The sequence below is a fragment of the Eptatretus burgeri genome, chromosome 2 (genome assembly GCF_056783735.1).
Source record: "Eptatretus burgeri isolate ZD-2024b chromosome 2, Ebu_testis_v1, whole genome shotgun sequence".
NCBI lineage: Eukaryota > Metazoa > Chordata > Myxini > Myxiniformes > Myxinidae > Eptatretus > Eptatretus burgeri.
The window spans coordinates 111,997,170-112,011,807 of record NC_140962.1 but is presented as its reverse complement, the minus strand read 5'-3'; the positions used below and the strand labels follow the sequence as shown (position 1 = coordinate 112,011,807).

Here is a 14,638-nt window from a genome sequence, read left to right as displayed (position 1 = left end):
TATATATATATATATATATATATATATATATATATATATATATATATATATATATTTGTGTCATTGAGCTATAGCCTGGTGTTGGCGCAGTGGTTAGGGCAGCGGCTTGGGATCCAAAAGGTCCTGAGTTCAATCCCCGTTGGGCCACTGAATTAATACACCAGGGGGTTGACTCAGCCTGTCATCCTTCCGAGGTCGGCGAAATGAGTACCAGTGTACTGGGCCGGTGTATACCCCGGTTAAAATAGGTGTACCATATCCCTGTGTCGTAAGAGGCGACCAGGGTTGCGTCAGGAAGGGCATCCGGCGTAAACCATCTGCCAAATCGCTATGCGGATCATAACGGATGATCCGCTGTGGCGACCCCTAACGGGAGCAGCCGAAAGAAGAAGAAGAAGAGATTTGTGTCATTGAGCTCCATAAAATAACCCCATAATGACAAAGCTAAAACATGTTTTTAGAAATTTTAACAAATTCATTCAAAATTAAAAGCTGAAATGTCTTGAGTCAATAAGAATTCATTCCCCTGAATCAATACTTTGTAGAAGTGCCTTTGGCAGCAAATACAGCTTTGTCTTCTTGTGTATGTCTGTATCAGCTTTGTACATCTGGATTTGGGGATTTTCTCCAATTCTTCTTTGCAGATTTGCTCAAGCTTTGTGAAGTTAGATGTGAAGTGGTGGTGAACAGCAATCTTCAAGTCTTTCCACAGATTCTCAATGGGTGTGGGCTTTGGCTAGGCCACTCAAGGACTTTCACATTCTTGTTCTGAAGCCATTCCAGTGTTGCTTTGGCTCCATCCTTGGGGTCATTGGCCTGTTGGAACGTAAATCTTTGATGCAGTCTCAGGTCTTTTGCACTCTGAAACAGGTTCTCCTCAAGGATTTACCTATACTTGGTTCATTGTTCTCTCTATCCTTACAAGTTTCCCAGTCCCTGCCGCTGAAAAGCATCCCCATAGCATGTTGCTGGCAACACCACACTTCACTGTAGGGATGGTGGTAGATGGGTTATAAGCTGTACTCCATTTATGCCAGATGTAGCGCTTTGCATTCAGGCAAAAGAGTTCAATTTTGGTCTCGTCACACCACAGAATCTTTCACGTACCTTTTTGTGAACTCCAGGTGTGCTGTCGTGTGCCTTTTTCTCAGGAGTGGCTTCCATCTAGCCACTCTCCCAGAAATCCTAGACTTGTGAAGTTCTGCAAAGACTGTTGGCCTTCCGGCAGTTTCTCCCATCTCAGCCAAGGAATTCTGTGGTTCTTTCAGAGTGGTCATTGGGGTCTTGGTCACCCCCCTGACCAATGTCCTTCTTGCCCAGTTCAATTTGGTCAGATGGCCAGCTCTAGGAAGAGTCTGGGTAGTTCCATATTATTTCTATTGCCTAATGATGGAGCTCACTGTGCTCTTGGGAACTTTCAATGCTCTAGAAATTATTTTATACCCTTCCCCAGATCTAAGCCTCCTCACAATTCAATTATATCTCTGAGTTCTGCAGACAGTTCCTTGGAGTTCCTTGGACTTCATGGTTGAGTTTCTGCTCTGACATGCATTGTCAACTGTGGGACCTCATCTGGAAAGGTGTGTTTCTAAATCATGTCCAATCAATTGAATTGGCCACAGGTGAACTCCCATCAAGCTGTAGAAACATCGCAAGGATGATCAAAGGAAATATGATGCACGTGAGCTCAATTTGGAGTGTCACAGCAAAGGGGTTGAATACTTATTGACACAAGACATTTCAGCTTTTCATTTTAAATTAATTTGGAAAACCTTCTAAAAACATGTTTTCATTTTGTCATTCTGGGGTATTTTATGCAGAGCAGTGACAACAAAATTAAATGTAATCCATTTTAAATTCAGGCTTTAACAAAACAAAATGTGACAAAAGTGAAGGGGTGTGAATACTTTCTGAAGGCTCTGTACATGTAGACTCTAAGCAGGATACCCATGTTTAAATTGTTTTATGGGGCTCTCGCAAGGTTGAGGAGCATCGCACCATTACACTGTAATTACCCTCACCAAAGGAGAGGTTATTGCATTTGGGTCAGTTTATCTGTTTGTTTGTCTGCACAGAACTTTCATGTTTTTATACACAACCGCTTGTCAGATTGAGATGAAATTTTCACCGTTGGTGCAACTACTACTCGTATACAGTTTTAATGATAATTATAACGTCATAAGTCACATGGTATGGCAGCCATATTGGAAAAACGGAAAAATTTTGGACCTCTTTATCTCTGAAACCTCACCAAGGAAAAAGTTGAAACTTGGCACACAGCAAGTACTCTTTGGGGATGGGTTTGTTTTTTATGACGTCATAGGTGACTTCATTATGACGTCCAAATTGCATTGTAGAACGCCACATCTAATCGGTATGAAAATTTTTGAGGGTCATCTCGGGATAAATTGGTACATAGAAAAAAAATTGATGATGTCATTGGTCACGTGATTCAGCAGTCATGTTGTTTTTAAAAAAACCTTCAAAAATCTTCTCTGAAATGGCTGAACAGATGACTGCCTGTCTACACATATGACTGCCTGTCCATGAGCTAAACACAAAGCTATTCCAAAAGGTTCACACATGGCCCTAAAATATATTAAAATCTTCTTCTTCAAAACGGCTGGACAGATCGAAGGGAAACTTCACACAAATGTTCCCTTAGGCATGCTTGTACAAGTTTGTTAAGGAATAATTGATGTCACATGGTTTGGCAGCCATATTGGATTGAAGAAAACTATTAAATAATGTTTTCTCTGGAACCACTTAATCAATCGACATGAAACTTCAAAATAATGATCCAGTGGAGATGGGGAATACATGTTTTAAATTTCAACTTTATCGGACACATGGTCTGGCAGCCAGAATTATTAAGTATTTTTTTTTTTTTTTGATCTGGGTTCTATTTTTTTTTTTTGTAATGAGGCTCACTTGGCTGTGCCTGGATGGGCTTAAGGGAAGAGGAGTAGCAGCTGAAATGTGAATCCTACCCAGGTTCCTCCTGATGACTTCATCTTTGCTTTTTGCTTGTTCGGGTTCCTTCTGATGACTCCAATGCAGGACTGAATCTATTTGGTCTTCCATTTGATTTGAATTGAATTTATTTTAATCCAATTCTGAATTCAATTGCATAAGAATAATAATAAAAAAACGTCATGGGTCAGGATCAGGTATCCGATCAAAGCGGGGTTGCATCAAAGCAGGACGTCTTGGTACCCAGTCTTCACTGCCAGCAATTTTAAGTGGAAGTTCTAATTGTCTCACATTAATTATGTAACACACCAGTACATAAATGCCACACAAAATACACCACACAAAACAAGTCTTGGCAAGGGTCTGCAATCTCTGATTTCTCTTTTTCTTGTTGTCTGGTTCTTACATTTGGGGGGGTGGGGAAGTGGGGGTGGGTTGAGATAGTCTGCCTTTGCTCCCCCCTTCCCCCTCGTAATAAGTAATAAATTTACTCCATTCGCATTGTGGGTCACACAGAGTTCAACGTTATGTATATTGGACAACACTATATGTTCTGCAAATTGTTGTCTGCTCAGGCTCGACATTTCTCTTCCATCCACAGGTCAAGTCCAAAAGTTGTTAACCACCCCAAAATTCAAGGAGCCCAATGCTGCCTAGATTCCCAGTCGTTGGAGTAAACAGGACGTTTAACTAAATACGAGGGAAACAAGACTCGTGAAACAATGTTGAAAAAAGAAAACCAACTCTTTATTTACAATTTGCCAAAATTACCCTTGTTTTCTCAAACCCATCTTAAACTAGGTAAATACAAAGAAGCAATAGTTCACAAAAATATCAGCACAATTTCTGAATTATAAAAATAGGGCACAGTGGGTGAGCACACTGGGTCATTATATGGAACACATTATGATTCACTTGGTGGTGTAGTGAGCAGTACAGGTACATTGTCACTTGAACTTCAAATGAAGCAGCATCCATGAGACTTTATTGAGTAGGGGGCATTTGAGGCAGTTATAACTGTTGTATTGAGCAGTGTTGGCTCGACTAGTTGTGCAGTGAACAGTCATGTCAGTTTTAAAGAATATACAATGAAGACAATTGCGAAACAAGGGTCAAAGCAGGTGTAGAGGTAGTGTCGTGTAGTGTAGTGTAGTGATGTTTATAAATTGAGCTTTATTTAGTATCTGTGCAAGGTGTACAATCTGCTCTGGATCGGTGATGAGATGCATCACCAGGAGTAAAAGCCGTCAGCAATCCCAATCCCATGAGCGTGATAAATAACCTTTCAGCAGGTTACATGTCTTGCAGAACAGCACAAGCCAAAGAAAGGATGCTTCAGACAGCTGAGTGGGTTCTACTATAGCTGGAGCCCTGATGAACGTTGAGCTTGATAAGGTTGTGCATGTATGGTGAGGCCATTCATCATGGGGATATCCGACTTCCTCCTCATCCCCTTTTTACAGCACCACACATTGATCTACGCTCTGTCAGTCAATGTCCTCTCACTCTGTCGAGATCACATTTTATAGCAATCACGTGTCTCTAAAGGGCCAATAGCATGCACTGCTGAACACTGTTTCCAAGGCCTCGACCTAATCCAGTTGAGCACCCACTTGTCTGGGCAAATTTTTGTTCATCCAATCAGCCATATGACCATCCAGTAAGTTGCCAGTTACATGCAGTTTTTAACTACGATTATCAGCCTATAGTTTACATTTCTCTATTCTTTTCTTGACGAAAATTGCAATACAAAAGGATTTTAAGATAAAACAATAACCGTGTTTGTGCTAAATTCTAAATAGCAAAACAATAATAATTGCTTCATCATCCATTCACGTGATCAATGCAAAAATCACGATAATTATCATTTTCACAACATTATTATTATTATTATTATTATTATTATTCTTGATTAGAATATATACTTTTACCTCATTTTATTAACTAGCGGGCTTTGCAAATTCAGTCTGCAGTCACCGGTGTACGATGATATTGTGATTATGTTTGGTGCCTTCCACATACAGATGGCTTTCTTGAAAACAATCAGAAAGTTCGTTGTTGCTTCTGGAGGTCCAGAAATTCTGACAAAATGTGCCATATCCGTAGCTTGGTCTCTGCATGGCTTTCTATCTGGTGCTCACTTCAGTAGATGCTGGTGGTTGCAAAAACTCCAAGCCCTTGCGTTTTGACTCCTCCATTTTCGTTCCTTCCTGACAATGATCGAGTTGAATGAAGAAGTGATGGCAGTGCTATGGATGTTTTTGTCTGGTAATGATGAGACAGCATGGGAGGTGATGGAAAAATCGGATAGTGGACAAGGTTCTCAGGGAGTATGGTGAGTACACGAAGAAAACACAGATGAGTCAACACGGTGAGACTGCACATTTCTGGCTAATGTATCTCTACTATATCCAAGACTACCATAATATGTTTGATGGAGGTGTCCAGACGAATAACATCGACCTATTCGTGGATGCTCTATCGAGGATCGTTGGACTGTTCTTCGTCACCAATCATGTGAGCTATGCACGATGGATGACTAGATATGTAGCAAATCTGCAGGATATGGACAACACCCATCGTGGTATTTGGGCTATCCTTGAGAAGGGCAGAAAAAAATGACTTCTAGATGTCCGATCGATCTCGCACTTGATGAAACAGGAAATGCTGACGCTGCATCGAGATGGACAGGAATTTCAGCAGCCACAAACAATTACAATGCACGTCTACAATGGATGCTGATAAAGTCGCTCGGAGCATCAATGGTCACCATCCTGAATGAAATCTCAGGCATAAACACAGTCGACTGTGATACTGTTCAATTGCACCCAGCAAGGATCACAAGAAACAATGGTGACTAGGAGAAGACAATCTGTGTCGTTGAAAACTAATGCAATCCATTCAGAGAAACTCACAGGTGCATTAACCACTATCCAGACAGGTAAACGTCCAGTGTGGCTGTGAAGCAGTACATCCTTTCATTCCACCAGGAGGGAGAGAGGCAGTATGATGAATTCACATGCAGGATACTGCCTGCTTTCAGCAATCAATCAAGAGAAACAAAATCTTCAATTTTGAACATGATGGTGTCAAAAACAGACCAGCAACAAATAAGAAAGTTGCCGAGTTGAAATGCACACACGACTTAATGGGACGGCTTGTCATCTTGATACATAAACAGAAAATCAATCTCCAGCATGTGCTGTCATTCCTCCTTAATCCTTTGCTATTGTCTCTGTGCTGCACAGATTGAACCATTGTCAAAACAACAGAGAGTAAACTTCTTTGATACTTAGGAGATCAAGTGAGTCTGGAGAGCCATCAATGGTTGATGCCTGCATTGTTGATGGCAACTTCTTATTGCACTCATTAGCTCTGACTATACCTCACAGTGACAGTGGCCTTGCTTGATGCATCCTGATCCAGATCACTGCTCTATGTCATTGGCGCATTGACATTGTATTCCATACCTATGCCACTCCATCAGTCAATGATGTATAATGGGAGAAGAGAGGCTCCAATGACGGTCTACTCCATCACTAGCCCAGAACAAGCTCATCCAAAACCGAGTGACTCCTTGAAGTCGCCCTCCTTTAAGCATCAAGTGCCCAACTTCAAATCAAGAGAGTGGGCAAAAAGTGAATATGGAACCATTTTCTCATATTGCCAGGTTTTCATTGGCTATGATGACAAATATGTCCGGATTAGTTCAATAAACAATCATGTCATCGGAGGTCAAGGCCCCATCAAGCAACGATCATGAAGCAGATACACACTCATGTCTCCACATCAAGGAAATCACGACGGCTCAGAATTAAGTGGCAACGTTGTTGTGAGGGCTTCAGATACTGATATTGTTGCCATATTCCTTTTCTACTGCCGTAACTATCGGGCCAGAATTTGGATGGATGTGAATTGCGGAGCAAAAAGGAGATGTGTGGATATTTCTTCTATTGTGGAGAAAATAGGACGAAGTATGTGCACTACCCTTCCTGCCTTCCACGTCTTCACTGGATGTGAGTATACAACAGCCTTCGTTAGGTTGTGAAAAGCTCGACCAGCAACATGTCTGGAGGCAAGTGAGCAATTCAAGGAGGCATTCGCTACTTTGGCCTGTGACAAGAAAGTCAATGAAACTATTTTGGAATCCATTGAGACATCCACCTGTCGCATGTACGGTTTCAGGATTGGACTCTTTCAGTAGAGCCAAGTTCTGTGCAGCGATCGGCATTTGTGTCAAGGATGTGGGCACATACTGATGAGCAACAAATTAATCAATCTCCAGAAGTGTGTTAGGAGCTATTAAATGGTTCCTATGACATTCTCTGGTTTGAGGGTACGCAACTCTCCAAGAAGCTCAAGCTCGATGAAGAAATGGAAAATGACTGATTGTGACAGTAATAATCACCTGTCTCTATCATCGGTCAATGAAGATGACCGACTGTCCACAAAATTTCAGATGTCGTTTATACAATGTAGCTTACATCCATTTGCTGTAGTTTCATTGAAATGTTTACAACTTGATGCATTTCATTACAGCCACTGCCAATGATTTTAACAAGATTAAGACCCTTAGTCTGATTTATTTTTGTTCTTAAGTAGCTGGTTGTTGTTACATGTATGGTCAGCTTTTGTTTCTAACAATTTCTGTCTTTATACTCATTTTAATTCAAGGTATTATTGTCACGAAATAATGTCATTCTATTGTGAATTCGTCTGATCTCTATTCATTCTTCAGTCATGTTTCCATTCCTAGTAGGATGGGAGATATCTGAAAATATGAGTTTGGTGCCTGGAATCGAAAATCTAAGTAAATGGTTAATATGGTACCACTTAAATTTGGTACCAAGGGCACAAGTATGATCTGGCAAAACTTAAGAATGAGCTTTTCAAGCTTTGGACTGATGGTAAAATGCAACCACACCATTGTGAACTTTGTTCCTGATTGTATAATTAAACTGTGCCAAGCTCTCTATTAGATCTGCTGACTATATTTATCACTTGTATGATGTAATTTTGACCATCCAGAAGACTTTTATTTTCAGTGTTATTTTGGTGAGGCTTGCTGAAAAAAATTTCAGGCTGCTTGACATAATCCAGAAAACCTTTCTGAAATGGTGGAATTTCTGGGTAGTTCTTTGCTGCCTTGTTATTGAAGCTCCCACAGGAAGTCATAGTCTTATTTCCTCTTCGACCACACCAACTGATTTCCTCCAAGATGACACAACTGGATGCTCATGGCATAATTTTAGTGAATCATGAAAAGTTGCTGCACCTACGATGCACTGGAACACACCAACAGATGTATCAGAACACAGCAATGATGCCAATAGACCGACAGTCATAACCTGCACCTTTAAAAGGAAGAAAGTGAGCAACGATTGGGGTTCTCTGCCACATGTTGAAAGTCAAGCCGATCAGTGATTGGTAACTCTGGCACATGTCCAAAGTAGATTACCAGAACAAAAGATCACCAAGGTGGCATAGTTGATATGTCGCTGGAAAAATTCTCACAATTTTGCTGGTTTTTGCTACTTTGGCAGAGGAGATGGTCAGAATAATAACGGGAAACTGTAGATCTGGCCGTGGCTTCGGTGGCATGAACACCAAGGGGCCAACAATAATATATGCCGGTAATTTGAGGAGGAAGAAATACTATAGTTTTCACTTCGGTTTTTATTTTTAGAAATAGAATAGCACTCGGGAGAGTGCATACCTCCCCCAGGTTGAACAGTTTACGTTTTGTATCCCACTGATAACCGAATCTGGATCTAAACCAAAATCTAACCAATTCATCCTTGTCACGCACCCAACGTGTTCACCAAAGTTCGTTTGAATAAGTCCTCTACTTTTTGAAATATCTTGCTCCCAGACAAATATAAAAAATAGACAGGGGTGAAAACATAACCTTCGTCCACATTATGGATAATAACGTTTGGACATAATATCGTACAAAGCAGATTTTGTTTTTTTCTGCCATAGCCTAATCAGCTCATCCTCATGTTCTTCAGTTCAGGTCTACATTTTGGTTGGGGGAAGAAAGTGTGAGGCAGTGATAATTAAATTGGCTCAGCGGGAGCACATTCGTCCAATCACGTACACACCAATGGACAAATAGCAACTACGACCAAACATCTGAAAGGGCCCAATGCAATGCAATTTTGCAAGACTGGCCATCCACAACAACCCATTTTCTAAGAAAAGAGCATTCAGTTGCATCACATTGGAGGAAATCAGTTGGTGTGGCCAATTCCTTAGCCAGGTGATTATATAAGAAATCAATGTTTGCACAAAAAGTGTTGTTTTTTTTTTTTGGCATTGTATTTGTCTGGCTTGCAATTAATATGGTCAATGTGCTTTTGGTATTGTCTTGACCTTTTTGCACCTGAATTGGCACATAATGTGTTTAGTTTGTTCAAATCAGCCTTCTCCAGATGCTTGTTATGCTAAACTGTAAAAGTATTAAATCCAATTTTGAAAAGTTCTTTTAAAATAATTAATTCCTGCATCAACAACTATCGATGATGCACGTTAGACTTCTACCATTTGGTGGATTTCCACTTTGCCTCTTTTTTAAACCAGCCAATAATACAATGACATGTCAACTGAGGTCATTGACAGGGTTTCATGTAAGTGATTAATTTTAAAATACTTCAATTTTACTTTATTTTGCATTTGCAAATTTTAAATTATTTATTTTCCATTCTATAGTTTAGTCCTTGCTGGTATAACTGGTGATCTACTCATGAATTATGCAGTCTGTGACAGCACATTCTACCTGCACACTGGGACAAATACATTTTTGTAATATAGACATTTCCCCATCATACAGACAAACGATTCTATGGATTTGCCGTGTAGGTGCCAGACCCTGGGTTTTCACCAGACTTGCAGTTGGTCCCTGCTCCTGTGAAGCTGGCAAAGCCGAACCTCCGTGGTACAACAGCTAAAGCAAATCCCATGGCAATTCCTAAAGCAAGTCCAGCCAGTAGTGCATATCCAGCGACCACAACCACAGTCAAAGTACTTCTTGAGGGGGTTGCTGGGGAAATGGGCAAATATGATACAGTAGGCCTCGACGGGGATGTTGATGTACTGTAAAATGAGACACGGGTAGAGGCAGAAGGGAGTAATGTTGAAGAGCTTCTGGAAAGAGAGTCTGGAGCTGCAAAGAGGAAGAAACAAGCAAGTGATGAATTAGTGAAAAATCCACACAATATTTACAATTAAAAAATAAAAATAAAAACTTAAAATTTTTATTTTTTAGCAGAAACAAAAACAACGACTTCAACACTGTTCAAATCACTCAAGCTGAGTAATATATTATTCACATTTCCTTAAAGTTAAAAAAACATCCGCAATATACAAAGAATAATTATTCTTTCGCACAATCTGTAACGCATGGATTATTCATATTATAATCTATCATACTAAAATACGCCATTTGGTGTCTGTCTGTCTGTCTGTCTGACTGATACATTCAGTCATTACTTATCCAATTTCAACCAAACTTGCCAAGGAGATTAAAAGTTACACGACGGAGGTTGTAGCGACTTAACTTGCTCCTCTTACCAAGGGGGTTTTCCGCCTTGGACAAACGCCGTATTAAGGTGTATAAATAGCTTATCGTGGCGTTTTTCCAAACCTATTTCTAATAACAAAAGTGATAACAACACTCAAAATAGCATAATATTAATGTTATTAGAAAATAATAACACTAATAATATCCTCTCTCCCAAGGGGATTCCCCCCCCCCCCCTCGGACAAATGTGGTGTTAAGGTTTATAAATAGCTTATCATGGTGTTCCATGGGACCCACCCACTGAAAGGAAAAATATGTAAAACCACATTAACACATGATTACCTTTTTAGTCACTACTTTTGTTTAACACTATGCCCCAATTGTATCCTTTATTGGATGCATAATCCTGTGTTACCGCAGGGAGCAGGTGTATTCGTACTATAAAAGGAGTCATGTGTGCACAGCATACGTGAGTCTGGGTTCCACCCATTGGTTGGACAGTTCACTTGATTCCATCCACAATTTCTATACTCCGACCACCATGTTGACGATTGCTGCTATGCAGAGTCAAAGACATCATATTCACAATTGCCATGCCCTCCCTACATGTTTTTCCTTCAGTGTAAAACTACACAAGTGACAGTTAAAAGGATTTTGAGCCGAGAAGTGTCACGGGCCTTGTGAAGATCGGCTTCAGTGGTCGAGGCAGCGTTCTGTTGTTTATACATGGGGGTTGAGGAATTGTGGTGGGGGTGGGGGTGGGGAGAGGGTTGAAGCCTTGAGGTGGGGAGGTGATTGATTCCTCAGTGTTGGGAGGAAGAGGGTGAGGACTTGGGGTTGGAGAGGGGAAAAGCAAAGATGGGACAGAGTTGGGAGGGAGAGGTTGAGGTTTGGGGGGGGGTTGAGAAGTTGTCATAATTGCATGTAAAAGCTTACTCACAGTAAAAATGTCATTGGCCACAGGTGTGTGTGTGTGTGTGTGTGTGTGTGTGTGTGTGTGTGTGTGTGTGTGTGTGTGTGTGTGTGTGTGTGTGTGTGTGTGTGTGTGTGTGTGTGTGTGTGTGTGTGTGTGTGTGTGTGTGTGTGTGTGTGTGTGTGTGTGTGTGTGTGTGTGTGTGTGTGTGTGTGTGTGGTTTTTTTTTTTTTTTTTTTTTACTTGGGCTATTTAAATAAAGAAGGAATAATATATTATTCCCTCTTTATTTAAATAGGCCTAATAGATTCCCATCTTTAAAAAAAAACAGTAACTGCATCCACACAATCCTTTGAAATTACAGACCCGTTTCTCTGTTAACCTTCATTTTCAAGATTCGAGAAGATGCTACTGACAAACAGTTTCTAGAATACCTCCTCTGGCTTTCTCTTTTAGAACCCTTCTAGTCAGGAGAAAAGATGTAGACAGATAGATAGGAAACAAGAGAGAAAGCACATTTTAGCATTCCAATGTCATTTCAATACAAATGTATCCCTTTAATTCTGCGTAATTCATACAAACTCAATCCCATTACTTTACGGCGACATGATAATGATGGGAATCTGTTATATTCACTGGCAATGGAGAAACTGAAAATAACAACTGATCAAAGTGATAGCAACTCTGCAATCTCGTATGAGAACCAACTTGATCTCCCTTCAACCTCAAAAGATGAGGCCTTTACTGTGTCCTCCATTTTGTTGGTGTGGTTGTAGGATTATTTGTGGAATCATTCTGGCTCCATTCTTTCTTCTGTGCACGTCCTTCTTGTGAGGTTTAAGTTCTGTGAAGTAAATTATCGATCATGTTTGTGAGGGCTAAGGTGCTCAGCTCATTCCTGCAACAGCATTGCAGTGAGGTCTTTTGGTCCATTACAGCAATGTCTCTTCCCCCAAGAAAGTCGATTTGACCACTTGGACATTTGGACACTGAAACCCCACATTTCCAAAAGAGTGCATGAGGCCTGGAAGAGCCAGAGAGATATAGGAATAACGAATGTCAAAACGTTTTTTTCAGAAAGAAAAGTTTTTCAATGAAAAATGGGGATTAAATTATTTGAAGAGAGCAGAGGTGAAAGGGAATTGAGGATGGAAAATGAATGTTGGCATAGAACCATTGCACAATTAAACAATTAACTTAACTGATATTCAGATTCTACCTCAAATACAGGCCTGGAAATGACAAATCGGTGCAGCACACGATTAATTTCATGTTAAAAGAATTATTGGGTGGTCGCTAGATTATCGTTATTCTCAGGTTTTCCGTCTGTCTGTATGTATGTAATGGACAGCTCTGGAGGCCAGAGGATTCAACCGATTTTGATGACACTTGACTGGTAGGTTCATACCAGGATCGAGTTGTATGCTTTTGAGCACCGTTGCTATGGACGCCACCGTTGCCTAGCAACGGGACTTTGAAATTGTTGAAAAAATCCGAAAAATATTTTTGTCCCTTTTATTTTTTTATTTTTTTTTTTTTTCAAAAATCGGCTTCCGCGCTTTTATGCGCACTATAATCAACCTCTGTCAAAATTTTCAGCCCGATCCGTCAAAAACTGTATGACGAGTATGCAATTATATAGCGACCACCCATGTTGCCTACTGGCTTGTCTGTTTGTTTGTATGTAATGGACAGCTCTGGAGGCCAGAAGAGTCAACCAATTTTGATGACACTTGACTGGTAGGTTCATACCAGGATCTAGTTGTATGCTTTTAAGCACCGTTGCTATGGACGCCACCGTTGCCAAGCAACGGGACTTTGAAATTGTTGAAAAAAAAAATCTGAAAAATATTTTCATATATTTTTTTTTTTTTTCGAAAATCAAAAATCGGCTTCCGCGCTTATATGCGCACTATAATCAACCTCTTTGTCAAAAATTTTCAGCCCGATCCGTCAAAAACGGTATGACTAGTACGCAATTATGTAGCGACCACCCATGTCTCCTACCGGCCTGTTGTTTAATAAACGTTGTTTAATAAACGTGAAAGACCCAAAAAGTTATGCGAAATAAGGAACTGATAATGTTCCCCTGACGGTGAAGAACATAAACCAGTGTGGGATACCAAGAGAGATGGAACTGGATTAAAAAGGTGTGTGAACAAAAGTAGAGCTGTGAATTCATGAGAAAAAGTTGGAAGAGGGAAGAAAAATGGGTCGAGAAATGAACATGACTGTAGCGCAAATTCTGCGGTGTCTGTTTTCTACTGTGGGAGGCCCCAAATGTAGAGCTGGTGCTGTGGAGGGAAAAATAAAGTGGACAGATTTTGCTTCATAAGAAGACATGAAAGTGCAAATTATGGGAGACACAACATTGGAAGTGAGAGCAGGTAAGGTTAAATACCGTGAGAGCATCTGGAAAGGCATATGATAGATGAGTCGATTGGAAATGTAGGCAGAACAACTGTTACAAGCAACAAAGACAACTACAATGAAGAGTTCACATGAGGTTGGAAAAAGACATGAAAGGAGTCTGCTCTTTTCGTATGCTGCACAAGTCTGTGAGGTAGCATCATTGGCTTAGGGTGCAGCATGCTACTGATGCAATGCTTAGGGTGTGGCATGCCGCTGCTGGTTACGCCAGCAATTTGTAATTGTTCTTGGTACCGGCGATAGCTTGGCTACTCTTCAGGAAGGACGACACCCTGAAATCTTTAACGGCCGACTAATGAAGGCAGATGGGACGCCAGTTTAATGTCCATCTGAGGGATTGCACACACATTGATTGATCACCCTGGTGTGAAACATCTGGATGATGGTTTATACCTGGACCGAGATTTAAACCCAGGCGAGACAGCTTAGATAAGTAGTATTCAAGCATGGTTTTACATTGCTTCTTAAAGGGAAAGGTTGCATATGTTCTGAGTCATGAATCCCAAAGCACAATCATATTTATATGTGAAGGAGGATGACTTACTTCAAATTGAGGAGGTGCAGAAATGTAGATGAAATCCCACCTTTTATATTTATAGATGCCATTGTAGTACGTATGATGGATAGGGCAGTACGTCCATATGGGATGTGTACTACTTTGCAGATGAGTTGCTGGTCATGAAGGGCAGCCTTTGGGATGAAGCATAGTTTACTTGAGATTCTGCTGGAGGAGTACATTTCACGAGATGTCTCAAGTGGATTTGAAGTGTTCCCAAGGTACCAGCCAATTTGCACGTTGT

The 14,638-nt window shown here is 40.6% G+C and overlaps 1 protein-coding gene and 1 long non-coding RNA gene across 5 annotated transcripts in view; one reads left to right on the top strand and one right to left on the bottom strand.

The window, feature by feature from the left end:
- Window positions 1–14,638, top strand: part of LOC147032846 (uncharacterized) — a 49,943-nt gene that overhangs the window by 22,674 nt on the left and 12,631 nt on the right. For all 4 annotated transcript variants that reach the window (XR_015055376.1, XR_015055377.1, XR_015055378.1 and 1 more), the window contains exon 4: window positions 14,503–14,615. This is a non-coding gene — a long non-coding RNA (uncharacterized LOC147032846). The remainder of the gene's footprint in view (window positions 1–14,502; window positions 14,616–14,638) is intronic.
- Window positions 3,699–14,638, bottom strand: part of LOC147032845 (uncharacterized) — a 29,884-nt gene continuing 18,944 nt past the window's right edge. The window contains exons 3-4 of the mRNA XM_085870756.1: window positions 14,423–14,638; window positions 3,699–10,138 (exon numbers count right to left, since the gene is read on the bottom strand). The exon at window positions 14,423–14,638 is cut by the window's right edge and continues 99 nt beyond it. Of these exons, the coding sequence (XP_085726882.1) occupies window positions 9,816–10,138; window positions 14,423–14,638 (539 nt within the window). The 3' untranslated portion in view covers window positions 3,699–9,815. The remainder of the gene's footprint in view (window positions 10,139–14,422) is intronic.